The sequence below is a fragment of the Sphaeramia orbicularis genome, chromosome 5, assembly GCF_902148855.1.
Source record: "Sphaeramia orbicularis chromosome 5, fSphaOr1.1, whole genome shotgun sequence".
NCBI lineage: Eukaryota > Metazoa > Chordata > Actinopteri > Kurtiformes > Apogonidae > Sphaeramia > Sphaeramia orbicularis.
Window position 1 is genome coordinate 46,391,988 of NC_043961.1, and position 21,164 is coordinate 46,413,151.

Here is a 21,164-nt window from a genome sequence, read left to right on the forward strand (position 1 = left end):
CTTCTGTTTTGATGTCCACTGCAAACACCTTTTGGTTTTTAAGTTTATATTGTGCTCACATTGTGCAGTTTCCAAAATACAGGTGTCTAACCACTTCTGTCAGAAACACATAACAATAGTCCTCATCAGTATTTCCATAGCCTGTACAAGCACTGGTGGGATTTTGGATTGTTGTGCAAAATAGTATTAAATAAAACTTTGCCATCTTTAGCCAGGAGTTTGCACTGGAAATAATGAGAAACCCAAAAGGGTACAATATCTTTTCTTTATTGATCATTAAAATTAATATTATTGTATTTAAGTGGATTATTGGACAACCTCAAACTGTGTAGTGTTGACTATTATCATGTTACACAAACATGTCCTCATGTCTGAAAGATAAATATGAAGACATGTTTCAGTATCTTGACTTAAACACTGGAAACCGTCATCACAAAACCATCCTAATCATCACTGAACTGGAGTCTTGTTGCAATGTTGCCAATGAACCCGCAGAAAGTTGGGAAAGTAAGAATTGAGCTAATTTCATTCTAATTTCCAATTGTATCCAATTAAAATCACATTTTATAAAACACACATACCAATGGGCTCTATGCACAGCCCCACTACTTCCTGAACGTCAGGTGGCTCCTTTATTTCATGTCTTTCATTATTGGAAACACTGATTAATCCAGGTGTGTCTGCTGCTTCTAGTTGTGACTACTGATTAATTAGGCACACCTGGATTAATCAGTGTGTCCAATAATGAAAGACAGGAAATAAAGGAGCCACCTGACGTTCAGGAAATAGTGGGGCTGTGCATAGAGCCCATTGGATCCTGTTATTGTATTGTATGAACAATTCACAAAATCATCCATTATGGCAGTGAGGTGTGGGATCCACACCAAAGACACACTAAAATTTCACATACTATAAACCTAAACCAAAAAACTGACACCCAAAAATCTTCCTTCTGACACCTGGGTATGATAAAACACCACTGTTCATCCTTTGACCAGAACTGCTTTCCAACCAATAATCAGAGTAAACTAGGACAAAAGATACCCACCTGGAACACTCGATATATCAAACTCAATAGAATAGAATAGAATACCTTTACTGTCATTGTTATAGGTACAACGAAATTTAGCTTTACTTTTAAATTTTTATTGTACTTGTTACAATGACAATAAAGATTCTATTCTATTGTATACAAACTTCAATGCTATCATTCCCTGAACCACAAATATAAATTGAAAATATTTTTCTATTACACAGTGAAAGCAGTGACATACCCTGACCAAAACTCCAACTCAGCATCCACAGTTTAACCATAGAGAAGGAGCTGAGGTGAGGGTGGAGTGGTACCATCCGCAAATTCACCACTACACATCACATCAATATTTCACACTGATCTGTAGATTTTGGCATTGACATGATGTATGATAGTTAATTTATTTATAGATATTTTGTGGCTGCTTCTATTGTACACAAGGAGTGTATATAACAATCTAAGAATATTTTCATGTCATTAAGGCTTTCAATAATTTAGGCCCCACATAATAATGCAATATGTTAAAAAAACTCGGTTTGTAATATTGCAAACTTAAAAAAAAACCAAATATACCAACTTTAACATTTGCCTGTCTGTTGTGGGACCATGTCACTGTAAGTGGATTGCTCCTGTCATGGTTTGTTGCCTTCCTGTCTTTGTGTTTTCCCTCCATTTCTCTGGCCATCTCCCCTTTGGTCGTTTTCTGGCCACTTCACCACCCACCTGCAGTTTTCTCTCCAGTATTGGTCCCCACCTCATACTCAACTGTTTCCCCTTCAGTAATCAGCAGACTGTGTGTACCACTCACCCTCTCTTGGTACCATCCTAATACATCAACATCACTCTTCATGCTCCTGTTTTGTTGTTTTGCCTGTTGCCTCATGATCCTTTGAGGTCTGTAAGTTTTACGAATTGACCACTTTTATGTTTAGTGCCTTGTAAGTTTAATTTTTTTTTTAAACAACCTGCCCTGTGAATCTGTGTCATCTAACCTCCTTGCAACATATCCTGACAGCATTTATAATTTCACAAAAGTAATTTCATAAATTATTTGTTGTGTAACAAAGTTCTAACTGGGAGAGGGGTACACAGCAAATAGGGGTCTCATCACAACACACTCTGCAGCACTTCTAGCAGCAAACAATATATAAACAATATTATATTATCGAACCTGCTGCCTATTGAAGCATTACAGCTTTTACAGCTGTGCCATAGAAAATGAAAAATTCATCTGGTAAATTTCAGAGAAATCAGTTCAGACATACTGTAAATTGACTTCCTTTATGGTGCTTTTCTACATTATTGGGACCCAAAGTGATTTACAGCGTGTCACATTCAACCCTTTGCACACACCAAAGATGCTGCCACTGAGAGTAAAATTGGGCTTCAGCGTTTTGCTCAAGGACACTTTGGCCTGTGGATGGGATCTGGGGATCAAACAGTCCACCTTCTGGTTTACTGATGACCCACTCTACCTCCTGCACCACATCCGCCCCAATCAATTAATCATGAAATCAGCTGGGAGGTTCAAGTGTCACTTCACCCTTGTTCTGAGTCTAACTCCACCCACTGCGTGATTCTGAAAACTGAAACAACGCCAGAAGAGGCTCAGTGTGGTGAACAAAGTCTGCACATTCGGCGGTGGGGGTGTGGGGGGTGAGACAAGAGAAAGTTCATGGACATCTGAATGACAGAGAATTACATGAGACACTTGTAATAAGTATATGAGGCTAAAAGATGTGGCGGACATAGAGTTACAGAACATGTCTGCTGCCTTCTCTTGCCCTTTTGGGATTGAAGAGCTGAAGTGCTCTAAAACCTTGTAGTCTGTCCCCCCCAAAAAAGCCTGTATTATAGGGGTATAACGGTGCACTTCTTTGTACCAAATTGTTTCTGTTTGGGGCCTTCGATACAATAAGGAGGTCATTTGAAAAACGTAAACACTCGCCTTAAGTTTCCACACGGACATTGAAGCGGAATGCATACATAATGAGCAGGGTGGCCGCAAACAGAACCCATGTGCAGGGTTGCTTCTATATATAGCACCACTGCTGAATTCTCAGTGCTGCTGTACAAAAAAACCCAAAACACTTTATTCTGAGGCTGGGGTACCAATAAGGGGGGGGGATAAACATCACAACAGAGAGTATAACAGAGACATACAATCCGGGTCGGATGTTCTAGGCGTGTTAAGTTTCACTTTCAGTAATTATGGAGCACACCCCCACCACCACCACACACACACACACACATCTCCTTCACTATAAATTATTGAAAATATATCGAACCGAAGACCCCTGTACTGAAAACATTCTGAACCTATTTTTTTCTTTACTGTTACACCCCTACTGTATTAGTGTTTACCTGTCATGAAATGGGCAACAATATTCAAGAAGATTTTCCTACAGGAAGTGATGAGTTAAGCTGTTTTCACTTACAGAACACAGATACTTACTTATTTGTAAATTTTTATGTGCACTGACACCAGCACCGATGCATTCAATTAAAACTGAACCATATGATTCTGTTTACAGCTCAAATAACATGTCACTTTAAAGTTGCAGTGCAGTGTTGGGTCAACACGGTGGCGTAGTGGTTGGCAACTATGCTTGACAGCAACAATATTTCAGGTTCGACTCTCAGTTGAACCAGAGTCTTTATGCATACATGTTGTCTCCACCGTACAGGTGGTCTCCAGGTACAGGTTTCCCTCACAATTTAAAACAGGTTTATTCTCCTGACCACAGTACTGATGAAGACCTGTAGATGGTCCCCAGGCATGTGTGCTATGTGCTAATGCTAGGTACAGTGTGGGTTTTAGGACAGATAAAATGCAGAGACAGAATTTCCCTAACTATTTAAGCAAGTTACCCTCTTAATGGGTTTATAGCATCATAGGGCAAAGAATGCGTAATTGTCTTTCAGCATACTTTACTATATTTCTAGTGTTTTTTGACCCTTCCTCTGGGGCTTTGTTTTTGGGGTGTATGCTAATTGTGAATGTCAGGTACGGGATTAAATATGTGATTGACAGTTGTTATTGCCAATGGGTGATCACATTTCCTCAGTTGTCATTCGACTGCTCCAATCTATGGCTTAATGCTCAGAACAGTTCTCCTTTTTACAACAGCATGAAAATGTGCCAGATTCAGATATATTAACTGTTTGGATCAAGAGGAGAAAGTTGCTGGACAGTAAAACTCTGGTGTTTATTTTAAGCTCCTGCAAATGTAATTTGTGATTCACTGAAGCCATAGTTTACATATAAACACTGCACAAACAAAGAACCAAGATAATGAATAGAAATAGATCCACATCATGCACACATACATGCAGACCTTAAGTGGATGGAGGACTGCAGCTGTGTGATGAAAGGTCATTACACTAAGATGCAGCCTCTGTAGTCATGGTTACCTTTATGTTACATTGCTCCACTGACGTATGATCCTCATCCAGGGCTACCTGTGACACAGTCTCTGAAAAACAGACAAGTCCTCAAATTCAGAAAAGAAAAAAAAAAAAAAAGCTGAGAGGATCACAGTAAGAGAAACCAAGACTAGGCAAAAAAACACAGAGGAAATAATTGGAAAAAAGAGGAAGAGAAAGATAGACAGATCAAAGAGGTTCATAGTGATGGAGATGAAAGAGATGACAGTGACCTGACTTTCATAGCACAGCAGCACCTGGATTGATGTTGACAGCCAGGTCAGCATGATACAAGCCATGCCTAGGGAGTACTAATATCTATTATTCCAAATGACAGCTTTTGTGTCACGCTGATCTGGAAAGATGTTGACTCATCTCTTTCCTGGTGTTTGATGATAAAAGTACAGAGCTGTACCTTCCACTGACACAAACCGACAGTACTTAGTTTTTATTTACCTCTGTAATAGCTGAAGGGCAGCCCAGCTCAGGTGCCGAATGAGGGCTAAATTAATTTGCTTGCCCTTAAATCCACCCGTTATTTAAAGCAGTTCTATGGGACTCCCCTGGAAGAATGACTTACATTGCCTTTGGCCTGATTTGTGAATTGTGTCTGTCCCCGGTGTAGCTGCACTTGGCTGGACCTCGCACAAATTACAAATGTGCAAAATGGGCTCCAGTGTTGTGTCTGAGACTCTAAATTGTTCAACTGTGTTTGCCCTTGTTTTTCCTGTTCTGACAGGACAGAGAGGCCTCTGGCACCAAATAAAACTCTAGTGAAACTAATAAAATTGTTGTAAGTGAGGAGGCACTTTCTCACACTTCACAGCTTGTTGGAGCTGACAACAAGTGACAGCTTTACTGTCTTTTTACTTCATTTTGTTTTACTTTATTTTGTTTTACTTTATTTTGTTTCTAACAGATTATCTTTGATTTTGTTTGTGCCAATGGCGGAAGGTACCCAATTTATTTTTCTTCTCAAATGTTCTGTTTTCAATGTAATTTTGATGTACCAAATATCTCCACATCTGTTGATTTTCAACTAAAGGATGTAAGTGCTCCTTTTAAAGATGACTGTAAAATTATCCAACTTAAATAAACTCTGAACAAGGAGGGCACTTGAAATACAGACCTCTGCCAAGGTCAATACTCCATTAATTCTGTTCCACAATATTATTTAACCACAAACTGACAATTGGGACCTATTTTTTTCTTCTTTATGTCAGTTGACAACAATGCTTTTTTAGACTAAAGATGGTGTAACTAAAGAAGGAACACTCCAAACATCAGGCATAAACACATTACAGCCTTGGGGTCTTCGAAGGGAGACCAGATGCTATTCAACTGAATGGAGTCCTATGAGACTAAGTGTCTCAGTCCACTGAATAAACACTTATTTTGTTGGTTTTATAACAACCAGACGTCCTCCATGCTGAGCTTTAACGTTTTATCCATAGACTGATATGTTGTGTATCTTTTCTTTTTATATTTTCAAAGCAAAAGCATAAGCAGCCAAACTAACTCAACACAGAATGAATGTGTCTACCTCCATGGCTGAGATATTTGATCTGCTAACCCATCAGGTGATATCAGAAACCTGGTAACATTGACTCACACTGACACCCCTAAAGTTTAAGGTAGCTGGCTGCAGGTTAGCCATTATGTTTTCAACAGTGGTGAAACAGTTTGGATTAAAATAATATTTTTTTAAGCACTCTCCAAAGTTTATCCAGAATTTAAGGTGGGCTCATCATCCTTGGCTGACCTTGCCATTAATTTATAATGGAAATTAGGGCAGATAGATGGATGGATGGATGGATGGATGGATGGATGGATGGATGGACAGGAAGAAAAATAGGATGGCTTGCATAACCTCCTTGGTGGAATAACATCGAATAAACTCTTTCAAAACCTGCTTGGATTTGTTGGATAATGCATTGTCATGAAGCTGGAAACACCTGTGCTTTTCTGAGCTTTGTGGGGGATACCTGGGTCTCACAGGATGCTACAGTGATGCTACACACATGATGATGATCTTAATAGAGCATGATGCATTGCTGTATAGGTTGGCAACCTTTACTATCTAAAGAGCCATTTTAGGACAGAACTAAAAAAATTAATTAAAAAAAAAATAAAATAAAATTCTGGAGCCAAAAGACATTCTTATATGTTTTACCTCAAAGTGGTGAGTGTAAACACTCACCACTTTGAGGTAAAACATATAAGAGCTTCTTAAAAGAAGTTCTTTAGGATTAATTTGTTCAGTATACGGCAAGAAAAAAATCTAAGTTTCAGTGCATTTACAGAACTAAAAAAAATTACAAAACTACAAATGAATACTTTCAGTATCTACTTTTACTACTACTACTACAACTACTACTACTACTACTACTACTACTACTACTACTACTACTACTACTACTACTACTACCACTATTTTTGATTAATTTAGGGGCCACATTCAGCCCAATTTGATCTCCAGCAGGACTTGTAAAATCTGTATCATAATACTGGAAGGGCTCAGAGCATCTGTGTGTGTATGTGTGTATCTGCACGACTCTGACAAATTCAGATATTTTTACCTGACCAATTTGGTACCTACAGTTGAGGAATAGTCCTGTCTCCACATTAAATACTTATACAATATTTTCAGAGATATTAGTCATTTTGGAATACAATTGCCTTACAATCATGGAAGCAAAGATGCATGAAGGGAAATTAAGTTCAAAACAGGAATGCCGCATTTACGCTGCATTTACTCCCGGGGCTTTGTGATGTGTAATGTAGTTGGAGTGTCGGTGTTTAATGACCAGGTGGGTTTCTTCTCAAACTGTGCGTTTATTCTAAAACATGCTGCAGCTTACAGAACACAAACAGGTAACTGGCACTCCATGTCTAGAAAGTGTAAAGGTTTTTTCTTTTGTCAACACAATCTAAAGGTACAGACAAAAGGACAGACTTACAAAAAAAAAACACTTCCTGAAATTACTTAAATTAAAACGTTTTCTCTTCATGATTATCAGCTTTGTTATGACTCTCTTTTACTATTAACAATCAAGTGAAATATTTGAAAATAAATAAAAAATGCATCCTTTTAATATAAACTTAACCCAACATAAATAGCCTGGTTTTCTTTAAACTCAAATACATTTGTTACAACAGAGGTATTTCAGCCTGACCACACAGGGAATCGGGCTGGGACCCAAGCCTGGCTGCAAACTGGGCCATTACATAAGGCTACATTACCTTTGTCATAAATAAATACTTTATTTATGAAAGTTTTAAATGGTGATAATGTTTTTTTTTTTTTATGAGGGGGGGGCAAAGCCCTCCCCCACAGTTTCAAAAAATCCTGGAGGAAACCTTGAGAGAGATAGGTAAGGTACGTCCCGTTACTTACAGAGAACTCCCGCCACCTCAGTCTTACAAACTACTCACCCCCCATCCCCATCCGTGCGCTTCCTGTGTACCTCACAATTTCACCCTGCAGGCACACCTGGATATTAATACTGTATATTCATTGCTGTTTACATTTTAAAGAATGACTTACCAAACTATTTTATGTCACTACTTATAAAATATAGACACATCTTTTCCCAAAAGTCAACTCTCCCCAGCATACAAACTACCACATCTAGAACCCCATGGGTTCCCCATGGGTCACTTAGTTGTACTAATGACAACTCCAAATGTTTCTCTTTGTTATAGTGCAAAAAATAACATTAAATTATGAAAAGATTTACATTTACAAACTATCCAAACAAATTAGATATGAATAACCTGAAAAAAATTAAATTTCTTCAGAAAAACACGTGCACTTTTAGCAATATTATGCCTCAAATTATTATTTATACATGTGCATTACGGATCGGATTTACAAAGGCACAAAACATTTAGTAACAGGCAAAATATTATTAAAATTGCACTTAATTTTCTTTAGACATTTCAAGTTGTTACCTCCGCCAGGAGGTATTGTGATCACTTTGCTTTGTGTGTTTGTTTGTTTGCATGTTTGTTTGTTTGTTTGTTAGCAACTTTATGGGAAAACTATTACAATCATCTTTACCAAATTTTACCCACAGATAGGCCTAGGTCCTGGGACGAACCCATTACATTTTGGGCCAAGTAGGCCAGAGTTCAAGGTCACAGCAAGGTCATAAAATCTCAAATTTTCCTATCTCTCATCATTGAGCAATTTCTGATAATTCATAAAAAATTCAAAACGACTCTGATTAGCCTCCAATTTGATACACCCGTATCTTATAACAATATCTTGTATCTGGCTCAAAATTGTCCACATCCACTGTGGAATGTGGACTCTGTGGACATTTCAGTTTAACATTGAAAATCCCATTTACAACACATTTTTCATTATAACTCAACAAATATTGATTGGAATTTAATCTAATTTGACATACACGTGACTGGTACCAAGCTTCGACTTTTTCTGCTGTATGGAACAACCTTGAAACTGTTTAATTTAAAAAGAAATAGTCAATCCACACATGCACACTGTTCGGGGTGTTTGGCAGATGTTTGCATTCTCTTAACATTTGTTCATATTTGTTCAGCTTATTCACATTTTATTGTTAAAGGATAGTTTGTAAATGTAAATATTTTCATAATTTAAAGTCATTTTTTTGCAGTAAAACAATGTGAAAAATTTGGAGTTGTCATTAGTTATAGACAAAACAAGAAAAACACTCGGAGAGCGCAGACCTCCTGACATACTCCTTAGAAGGTTTTAAGTAGTGCAGTGTTGTCACAGTGTGCTATTAGGACTTGTTTACTGTAGTAAACAATCTAAATAAATCCCATAGTGGCCAGAACATTAACTTAAACTATTTGACTTTGGCATTGCAAGTCAGTGATTTGGCAAGATGTGTGATGATCAATCTAAATATTCTTCTCTGTGCAGCCAGCATGACTTCTTTACAGTAATTAAGAGGTGATAAGCCCAATGTCATCTTAAAAACACATGCCTCTAAAGTGCCTGAAGCATTTCTGATTTATTGAGTAGAGACCACTTTTGTTTATAGTTTGTCCCCATTGATTGGATGCACTCTCTGGCTTTGTGTTTTTCCTGTTTTATGAACCATAAATCTTTAGTTTTGCTTGTCTGTGATTTCCCTTCTTCACCTTGGTCTCTGAATAAAAGTTAAACTCTTGTTCCTGATTTGCCATTTGTTTCACGTATACAAAATATTTCAACCTGATCCTGAAGCTAAGACACTTTAATTTTTTTTCCTTTCCCACAGCCAAATATATTGATTATGATAATGTTCTCCACTAAAAATGCTTCAAACATCAAGAGTTGCTGAGTACAAGCATCTTGGAATGTGAATCAAAGTAACAGTAACTTTTAATATCATGTGACTGAGCTGGAGAGAAAAATAGAGAAAATTGGTTTCTTTTCTCTTATCTCTCTACATCAGTATCTATATTACAAAAGGGAAGTGGACTCTGTCTCAGGCATCACACAAAAGCTGACTGCTGCAGTTTGGCATACTTACGTATTTTTGGTCAAGGAGGAGACGAGCAAAAACAACAAGCGGAGAGGACCAATATTTTTGAGATATTAGTAATTTTGGAATACAATGGCCTCCCAATGGCCAGTCATGTTGCTATACCCAGAACCATAGAATCATCATTGAGGTGGGTTACCTAGCAACAGCTAAACAATAGGGCCATATTGCCATGGTGTCAAATTTCATGTGCAGAAAAAGACAAGCCAGCTGAGAGGTTATTCAACTGAAAATGTCAGTGGAATTATATGATATGGTATGAACTGTATCAGATGATCTAGAACCCGTGGTTCCCCACAGGTCGATGCACTAGTTTAGATTGTGTGCTGTATCCTAAACCCTTGGATGCTGTTTATCATTCAGCACTAAGACTATAACTTCTGATGATTACAGTCCTCATCATTGTGAGCTGTATGCTGAGGTTGGGTGTCCCTCCCTCTTTGTGAGGTTGACAGACATTTGTTTTTTTATTTGGGCCTGACTGTCTTTTAAGACCTTTACATTACTTCGTTGTAATCTTTCACCCCTTGAGAGTAAGCTAAACTGATTGTATTATATTGCAGGCCGTTTTTACTGAACTGAGAAAATCCAATTTTACTCACTGTGCACCTGCAGGTTGGAACAATCTCTGAAAAAGCTTAGGCCTGGTTCATTTCTATCTTTAGGACAATTCTAATTTTGAATCTGTCCTTGTTTCATATTATTCATTGCCTTATTTTTAATTGCCTTACTTATTCGTGTTATTGAATTGCTTTGTGTGCTTTTTTTCAATGTTTTCCTAGTGCTTTTTATTTTATTGTTTGTTGAATTGCCTTTTTATTGTTTTTATCACCACTTTTTGTACAAATACTCTGAGCTGAGGTCTCTACTGAAATTTATTCAGAGAGGATTACATATGCAATGCTTTACTCTACAGTATTATATTTTACATGTTTTATGTACAGCATCAACTGTGTTTATAAAGTACTGATTCAACTCAGGTTTGTCTACAGTGTTTTATAAAAGTCCTTTGATTCATTTGTGTGTGTGACATTCTACTCAGATGTGAATTTCATCATTTGTCATATTGTTGAGTGGCTCTAGCCTGATGTTTAGCCTTATGTCAAATGAAAATGTATTTCTAGTATTGCTGTGAGTTAATGTGTTAACACTACTTTAGTTCTGCTGCATTGATTAACTGAAATAATATTCATGACTGTACCTTGAGCTTGGACTTTGGCCAACTCCTCGCTCAGAGAGTCATAGCTGTCCTCTAGCTGTCTCTTCTTCAGCTCCATATTGTGCATGTACTCGGTTAAAGAGCGGATCTTTGCCTCGTGCTGAAAGTTAAAACACAGCAACTCAGATGCAGAAAGTATACTGATGAGCATAGGACCTCTGACTAAGAAGGAAAAACAAAAACAACCAGACACAGCTTTCACACCAGGAGACAGATTTCCTATTACTTTGTGCCAGGGGAAATTCTCTTTTGGCACTGAAAAAAAGACAGGCATTAGCAGTTATTTTTGAAGCTTCACATATGCACATGTATTTGTAGAAGTTTCAGAAAGCAAAGTTAGGGAGGAGAGACTTTAAATGACTCATGTGACTTACATGGCTTACTGACAATAAATCATGTACGTACAAATACTAAGGTTTGCAGCAGTCAATTTACTGTGATTACTTAACACTGAAAAAAAAAAAAAACAAGTCTTAAACCAATCTATGCTTGACTTGGCTACAGTTTCTGTACCCATGCTCATTTATTTGGAATGGAAGCATTAGCAGAACATATTGATTACTGAGACATGCTACTCTTAATCAAAGATGACCTGGAACCTACAACTAGAAGGAGTCACAAAGTATCTGCTTCAGCTAAACATCTTTGCAACCCTGTTGACCTCTGGGTTTTTTCAATGTACAGAAACAGATAATGTTCCCAAATCACTGGGATGTTCTCCAAGACTTCAAGCAGAGGTTTAATGAAGTCTTACATTCACATGATAATTTATGATATTTTCAGTGTCATAAGTCTCATGCCATTTATCGCACCAAAAAACACTTTCATAGTTCAGGACCATGGACAGTGCACTGCTGATGCTGGGTTAAAAAAAAAAAAAAAAAAAATCAGCCTCCTGGAGTGTGGGAGGTAGAAACCAGTTCTATGGCAGCCTCCAAATGTGATGTCTCATTTGTACACCTCTTCAGGTCATACCATTTTTCCCTTCCCTTGCCTTTCCCTTTCCCTCACTGCATTCCCACAGATGTCATCCAAATGTCCCTTCAGCAAGCAACTGGACATTGTAATGCACCATATTTTCCTGAGACTGTTACATTCCTCCATTAACACCTCCAGTTTTACTGCTGAATTCTTCACCTTCCCCTGCCTCTCCCTTGTTTGTGTTGTCACCCTGTTTCCTGAATCTACCACATGTGTAAAACTACACGTTATGATGTTGTGACAAATCATGAGCTGCCTCTGCATCACTTCCTCTTAATTTGTGCTGCTTTGGGAAGAAATTGTTAGTCATTACTAGAATTATTTGTCTGCCTCTTTGTTCATAAATGTGTGCATTGTTGTTTGGCTCTCTGCAGAAATGACATCTCCTATCTTCTTTGCAGATTTTGACCTCATATTTACTTGTACTGCTCAATAAATCTCTCCCCAAGATTAAAATGTGGTTCCTCACTGTCACATGTGCAAGACCCAAATTTCCTGACCTTAACCCCACTGAGGAAGATGTGTTTGGGGTTTTTTCCACTCTGCATTTTTTTGCTAACTGGACAGTTGGCATTTTGTGATAATACATGTTCTAATTGACAGTGAATTTACTTTGGGAGGTATGCTGTCAGTAGTCGCCAGAATACACAAAATCAATCAGTTACTCCAAAACACATATACAGTTGTGGTAAATCCACAGTTGTATATATGACCTCTGTGTATTAGGGAATCCATTTTAATTACATATGTTGTATTTTTATCATAGCTTTGCCACCGAACAATGAGCCAAACATTGGAAACTGTAATTGCAAGCATAAAAAAAAGCTGCTTTTTTGGCACTAACAGTTGAGTGATGGTTCGAGTACACAGCTCTTCATCAAACTAATTAACATCACACAAAAGCTTAAGTAAGTATGTGCAATGTCAATTAGAATGATGGCGAGAAATGTGCTCAAAACGTCACTCACTTGTTTATGGTGATAATTAAGTATTTACACTGGGCAATTTCACAGTCTACTGTCCTAAATTGTCCACATACACATAATCTCCCATTGAAAACATGAATACATTTCTTGTCATATACCGGATATTTACAGCAGCCTATTCTAGTGATGCATTTCCCAAACCAAAATGGGTCATCGAGCTGTTTTCACTTGGCTGCCAGTTGTCAGAGTAAAACATATAAAAATAGCATGATGTGTGAATTCATAGTTCTAATTAAAACAGAAGAAGAGTGAAATGTAGAAGAAAGGCCTCAGGAATAAAATGATAACAAGACAAAAACAACATAGCAAGTTAAAAATGACAAAAGATGAAAAAACAACATCCAATTAAAAAAATAACAGACGTAACAAGAAAAAGTTCAACAAAAAGACAGAAATATCTGAACTAGAAACACCAGGTTGCCTAATACCAATCAAACCTCTTATCTGTTTTTTTTTTTTTCTAATCCATTAAATTGAATTGTTTCTGTTCTGTGTGTTTTTAAAGGAAATGTTATTGGGTTTTTTTAAAATAAAAAATACATAGGAAATAAAAATACAAACCATCAACAACACAAAGAATGAAACAAGGCAAAAACCCAATAAAAGGTTAACAAGAAGCAAAAGACACAAGACCACAATGACAAAAAAACATAACAATGAAAAACAACACAGATTTTTTGCATTGCTTCAAATTAAGTCCATATTTTGAGGAACTTCATGCTCACTGAACCATTCAGGGAAACACACACCAACCACTTGACAGATTAGGAAACTAAAACTGTCACGTCTTTTTGAACAACGTTATCAAACCACAGGATCCTCTCTGTTTCTTTCATCTCAGTGAAGTTCACATTTTGGCTTGATTTCTTTTCTAATGTCACAGTAATAAAAAAAAAAAAAAAAAAACTAAGCGTGTGCCGCACTGAGTAGGCGGTGGATGATCCTTTTTTGCGTTGAAACAATCTTGTTAATTACAGGATTATTTGACAGAAAAGGATTTTGTTTTTGGGTATGTTCTCATAGTTGCTGCAGGCTGCCACCAAGAACAACAAAAAACTGTTCTTACTTTGCACATCTGTAGCTCAAAATGACCTCAGTGCCTAAGTGATGCGCTTTTTATCATCTCTGTTGCATTAACTCTTTCAATGCCATGGGCCGATTAAATCGGCTTTACGAATACAACCTTTAAAGTGCCACGGGCCGATCAGATCAGCTTTGGAAAACACGCCATATTTGTGTACAAACAAACCATCCACCCCCATTTCTTTCTCACATTTCGATGACGTTCTTTCTGTGTCCCCCTTTTGAGACCAGACGGGAATTTGAGGTCACGCGACCGAATAAATTATGCAAATTACGATCAATAATGAATCGGCTGCGTCCGGTGCGTTTTGAATCTAAGTAGCAATCGGTCGGATGTTACCGAGCAGTTTTTGACCAAGGAAGAGCTCGCGTTTCGTTTTCTGCTTGGGAAATTTTATGAATGAATTTATGAATGAAATCATATGCAAATTAGATGGCCATTTTGTAGTAATATCGTAAACACAGCGATCTGTCAAAACAGTCCCATCTGCTAGAAAATGAGTTCTGATGACGATTCAGACTTCGATTATAAAAATGACGCGAAATACTGAAAAACGGCCAAATTCTGTGGCACTTCTAAGGCTTATTAGCCCCTTAACTGTCTGGCACCGAAAGAGTTAAATTGGAAAAAATTGATTTTTGTAAAGACAACGCAAACGATAATAATTATGTTAAAGACATGACAAGACAAACATAACATGAAAGACAGAACAAATATGGTATCAGAACTCAGAACCAAGCCGGGCACCATGCTCTAAGCCCCAGCTTCGCTGCATCAGACCCCGCACCAAGCTGTGCTCCAAGCCCCAAGCCCCAGCTCACAGCCGGTTCCGAGTAAGGCTCTCCATCAGCTCCCAGTAACGTTTAATGTAACTGGGACTCAGGGCTCTGAGCTGGCAGCACCGTGCACATGATGGAGAGCCTTACTCAAAACTGGATCCAAGGTTCATTTAAGTTACACAGGCACTGCTGCGTGCCCAGCCGGGCTCTGCATGCAGCTGTGAGCTGGGCACTGCATCTAAGCCCAAGCCCCAGCTCACAGCTGGTCACAGCCACAGCTGTATGCTGGGGCTTGGAGCTTGGAGCTTGGAGCACAGCTTGGTACAGGGGACAATGCGGTGAAGCCTGGGCTTGGAGCTTGGTGCCTGGCTTGGTTCTGACTTCTGCAAATGAAACTGGTTCCGTTTATGGATCTTGGAACTGGTTTTGAGAACTTACTTTTACTACAAAATTCTACACTAGCACCGCTCCCCAGAGTAAAAATACAAATTGACACATTTTAGATCATTTGACAAAAAATAATGCATAGTAACCATTGTTGCTGTTAATCACTGACATATGCCAGGCTGCAAAAACCAAGAAGAAGTAATATGGGTTTTTTTACATGTAAAAATATATATAACAATTATTGTGTAGCTGGTATTTTTGTTTATGGCTCAGGATGACTAAATACAAAAAAGGTAAAAAAAAAAAAAAGAAAAAAAAAAATTGAAAATAAACTATGAAAAAAAATTTGACATGACAGCACGGCGCAGATTATGTGCTTTTGGTAAAAGGGTTTTTATGTTAGGCATTAGGTAGGGCCTATCTGTTTTGTTTGTTTTGTTTGATTGTTTATTTCGAACATCAATATATTATTAATAATACTATTATTTATATTCTAAAATAATAATTATTTTAAAATATAAAGAATATATATTATAACAAATATAATTATAGAAAAAAAAAGAGAAAGGTTTTTGAAAAGGAGTGGGATGAAAATCAACTTATATACCCCCCGACTCTATCTTTTTACTGACCATAAATTCCCACGTCAGCTCCCCAAAGTAACTTAACATATCTTTTACATATCAAAATAAATTCCGACTGAGACTTTGGGTGGGATACTGGAGGGTTAACCTTTAAGTCTCAGTTGAGTTCTACGTTTTTCTATTTCAGTCATGTCCTATGAACCTCCGATTAGCTATCCTGCATGAAAGGTTGAGCCATCTGTTTCAAACCTCCCAACTTGAAAAAAGTAGGTGGTGTTTTAATAGTCCACTGTATTCTTCATTCCTTTTTCTCTCTTTTCAGCTGGAGGCTGCTTTACCATGACTGACACACACACAGCATTTGGAAATCACTGCTCTAGTTTCTACACACATATTTCTACAGACCATTTCTTTCTTCCTCTCAGTCGGCAGTCTCACCTGTGAAATAAGGAGGTGACATGATGACAGCTCTCTGCCAGTCTCCTCCATCTTGCGGTGACACTCTAGCTGCAGGTTGTCTAGGTGGCGGCAGCGCTTCACCATCGACTTCACCTCCGATTTGATCTTACTGATGTAGAGACGAGCCACTGTGAACTCCTCCTCAATGGCACCAGTAATCTCCATCGGCTGGAGACAAATGGGGTAGAGGAAAGAAGAGACAGTTTAAGGAGTACAGAAGATGTTGGGTGAAGATTGATTGGAGGTGATTTGGAGACAGCTGGGAACTTAAAGGAGGCAGGGATGTAAGTTAGAAACAGTCTCCTGGCATTTCATATGCATATCCATTAAGTTAACAGCATCCTTTAGCAGATGCTGAGACTCAGGTACTTTAACATGAGATGTGGAGGATGGAAAATACGCATCAAAATCAATCTACTTGGATACGACAACCCCGTGGGTGTGCCTATAAACTTGAACTATTCTGAGGTGTAGTAAAAAAAACCTTTATAGTCAGTCACAATATATAATACAATGCTTGTACTGAAGCCTTATGTTTCATGTAGGAATCTGCTTGAAATGCTTACTGAAATGTGCAAATTGCTACATCTGTCAATGTTTTTACAGATTGAAAAGTAATGACCTATTTCGCTGGTTAATATATTCTCCACACGTTAGCTTCATCGGCAATTTATTTTTATTTTAATGGGTTGTGATATTCAGAAGTGTCAATTGAGTGATTCTACAGGACATTCATCATGTTTAATTTTAGATTTTCAGCATCTGCAGTGAACCTTTGAGACACATATGTCCATAATGTGCCTCATGAGATGTCACGTGTAATAGAGTTGATGTAGTTAACAAATGCATTGCTGACCTTTAGAAGAGATCGACTGACTCCCATAAAAGCAAAGTATCTCAAACAGTATTTTCCTGAGAGAAACAGAATACAGAGGGCATGGTAAATATGGTACACACTGACTAAGGGTTAGAAGTGATGATTGAGAAGACTTGTTACACTGCTCAGCCCCCCCCAAAAAAACACATGCAATATTTCACTGAACCACCTTTGGTTTTGATTACAGGAGACATTCACTGTGACATCTTTTTTGCCACATAATGCTTATGTAGTGTCAGAATAGGTTCGTAATATTTTTCCATCCACAGTTGCATTTATTTTTGATTATTGATGATGGAGAATCGGACCTCTGCATCAAGTCTTCATCACACCCAAAATTAGACTCTGGACTTTATGGTGACTAGTCCATGTGTGAAAATGATGTCTCATTCTGTCTGAACTATTCTGTTACAAACCTGATCGTTCCTGGCATTGTCCAATCTTTTTTGACATTAAAGACATGAGGCTACTTACTGCATCAGTTACAGTTAAATAACTTGCTATAGCTGACACCTTATTAACCTCTGTAGTTCTCACCCATGGAAGGATCTGAACGATTTGCTTAGTTAAATACAGGCAGTTACTTTTTTTTTTGGCCAGGCTGTTTATTTAACTCTAACTGCTGCAAGTAGCCTCTCATTTCTTTAAAGTCAAAAAGACTGGACAATGCCAGGATTGATCAGGATCATCAGGCTTGTGACAGAATGGTTGAGGGAAAATGAGACACCATTTTCACACATGGATTAGCCACCTTAAAGTACAGACTCTAATTTGGGATGTGATGAAGACTTGACGCAGCAGTCCAATTCTCCATCATCAATAATCAAAAAATAATGCCACTATGGATAGAAAAAAAATATTATGAACCTTATTGTGACACTACATAAGCATTACGTAGCAAAAAAATGTCACAGTGAATGTCTCCTGTAATCAAAGCCAAAGGTGGGCCAGTGATATATTGCATATGCGACTTTTTTTGGGCCAGGCAGTGTAATAAGCCTTCTCAATCATCACTTCTAACCCTTAGTGTGTAGTGTATTTACCATGCCCTCTGTATTCTGTCTTTTATTCTTCTTTTGCAGTGTTTGAGATTTTTCTTTGGGGTCCAGATTGTATCTCCTTCTACTCTGTGCAGAACACTATGAAAACAAAGCAATTCCAGTTCCTTCTGCTGTTCTCTCTTACTGCATTACTCTTAGTGTGGTGCAGTTCTGCCTGAGAGACAAAACTCAGCAAAGCACACACAAACACTGCTGTACATTGTATTTATTCTAGAATATTCATGTAGTGCTGTGTGATGGCATAGGCAGATGTGTTTGTGTGTTTTAGAACATAACCAAACAAAATAAAGTTACATTTTTCCATTTCACTGCTTCTTTTTTTCGTGTAATTCAGTGCCATTCAGTCAATTACTTGTTTGACCACCACTCTCTGAGCCTCACTAGTTGAGTGGAGATGAACCCATGTTTGAAGCGTTAATTTAGTATTACAACTGAGAAATGTATCGCACTTCACCTTTACACATCAATTTACTTTTTGGAAACACTTTCAACAAGAAGTATCTTTCTGAGAATCTGAATGTGCATAATGTTATAAGTACTTGTACTAACATGTCAGACATTCATCTCCTCTAAATGACTGATTTACCAATTAAAGACATTACAGGTGATGCAGAAACAGGCACAAGAGTACATCCATTCATACACAAAGCTACTGTTCTTATGATTTTTGCAGAAGTCCTACTGTGTATGGATAATGTTTGGGCCCCCAGAAAAAAGTACCTTTAAACAGCAATGGCACTGTCTAGTGTTTCCCAGTGTATATAAACAGGGCTCTGAAACACCACTGACCTGAAAATTGAGTAAATACACATGTGAATGTTTAAGGAATATTGGAAGGTGGAACCACAGTACTGTGCAAGGTCACCTTTATCGTTGCAAGTTTTACAGGGTTGAAATGAACATACATATTTATTTCTCATTCTCTTTTCTTCAGATGCAACAAGAAAATGCATGAAACGTGTACAGCCTTAAAAGACACACAAATGTAAAGGTTAAAGTAACTATTTAGTGTGACCCCTGTCCCCACGACAAGAAGCAGCACAAATAGTTATCATATGAGAAACATATGATGTGTTGAATGAAACCTGGCATAAACATCAGAAAATTAAATCTTCTATTGTTTGAACAAAATTGTTAAAGGCATGTTAAATCCAAAGGGAGGTCACACTAAATACTATCATTGTGATTAATAGAAGCTTTTTTGCCCCCTGAAACATTTGTTTTTTACTGCTGTACATACTTCCCATACATCCAGGTTGTATCTTAATACAGAACCTGAGAAATGCATATGTGGGGTCATTAGAACTTTACTAAACCAACAAACCCAGTGTTGGACTAGGACTTCTGTGTAGTACTGTATGTTGATAGGCCTTTTTACCTCTGCCAAGGAGGTTATGTTTTTGCCTCTGTCTGTCTGTCTGTCTGTGTGCAAGATAACTCAAAAAGTTATGGACGGACTTGGATGAAAATTTCAGGAAATGTTGATACTGGCACAAGAAACAAATGATGAAATGTTGGTGGTAATCGGGGGGGGGGGGGGGGCGGGGGCACTGATCTGCCTTGGCGGAGGTCTGCGCTCTCTGAGTGCTTTTCTAGTTTACCTTTGTACTTCTCAACTTTTCCAACAGGTTTCTCATGGTGCTTTGGACGATGTGAACTGTTCAGTGTAAGATGCAAAGAAACATTGTTTTTCTCCTTCTTAAACTTAGAGGCCGTTAATGTCATTATGACGTGTTGCAAATGAATGATGTTCACAAAAATCTGCAACAATATTGTTCCACAGTTATTCTAAACCGAATATACTGATTTTTAAGGAAACAATAGCTCAAAAGATTAAAGTTGCCCCCATCTAGATTTTTGCTGGTTAGTCTGATGTTCAGTGATTCATATTTATTATTATTTCTTTGACTTAGATGTTCAGTTCTACTGTTAACCAGTTTCATAAAGTGAGAGAGTTAATTTTAGACCCGCATGACGCACGGGACACACTGTCTGCGTCACCTTTGCATGGCATCTGCCTTGCTGCACTGCTCTGTGTTTTCACACCTGCTGCATGTTTACTGCTGCAGCCTGGCCTACATTTTACAGTGAGTGCCCTATTGATGACCCGTCAGTATGATTGCATTTAGTCCCTGGGAAAAGTATGGGAAAAGTGTCCAGGCAGTTATGTGATTTATATTCAAACTCAGAGCAGCTGAAAGACAGAAAAAAGAGAGGTTTTTCATGCCTGTGACAGATGTCATCTAAACTATAGAGGAGTGAAAGTGTGTTATGTAAAACATTGCCAAAATGGTGTTGTTTTTTGCTCCTCAAAAGGCTTTTTTACTGTCTATTTTTGCCATGATCCACTCACTTTACCGTGAAAAATCAGTGTCTCTTCTATTTTATAATATGGTACTCTGCAATGCTTGACATGTGCCACTTCCACATCAGCACATAAAAATCAACCTGTAATGTGACTGCACCACATGAGTAAGGTAGCCAGTGTGTTCTAGACTTAATGTTTTTGAGTTCCAAAACTTGGGGAGACGGATTGGAACAATATCTGCTGAGTAACTGGAAAATGGCTTTTTCCCTGCTCCAAACTACGACTATTATATTAGACTTTAAAAATCCACTATCAGTCGACCTCTGCTTCAGCAGTAGCTAATAATACAGACACTACAGCCTCATTAAATTTTATCTAAATCTACATCTATGAGGCAAAAAAGGCAGGCAAAAGACATGTCATATAAAGCTGTGGTATAAAACTAGGACAAAAAAAAT

The 21,164-nt window shown here is 37.9% G+C and overlaps 1 protein-coding gene across 6 annotated transcripts in view; it reads right to left on the reverse strand.

Moving 5' to 3' along the window:
* The window catches only part of kif5ab (kinesin family member 5A, b), a 142,079-nt gene that overhangs the window by 36,267 nt on the left and 84,648 nt on the right, over positions 1 to 21,164 (reverse strand). For all 6 annotated transcript variants that reach the window (XM_030134310.1, XM_030134314.1, XM_030134311.1 and 3 more), the window contains exons 16-18: positions 16,440 to 16,628; positions 11,183 to 11,300; positions 4,448 to 4,509 (exon numbers count right to left, since the gene is read on the reverse strand). In XM_030134310.1, coding sequence (XP_029990170.1) covers positions 4,448 to 4,509; positions 11,183 to 11,300; positions 16,440 to 16,628 — 369 coding nt within the window. The remainder of the gene's footprint in view (positions 1 to 4,447; positions 4,510 to 11,182; positions 11,301 to 16,439; positions 16,629 to 21,164) is intronic.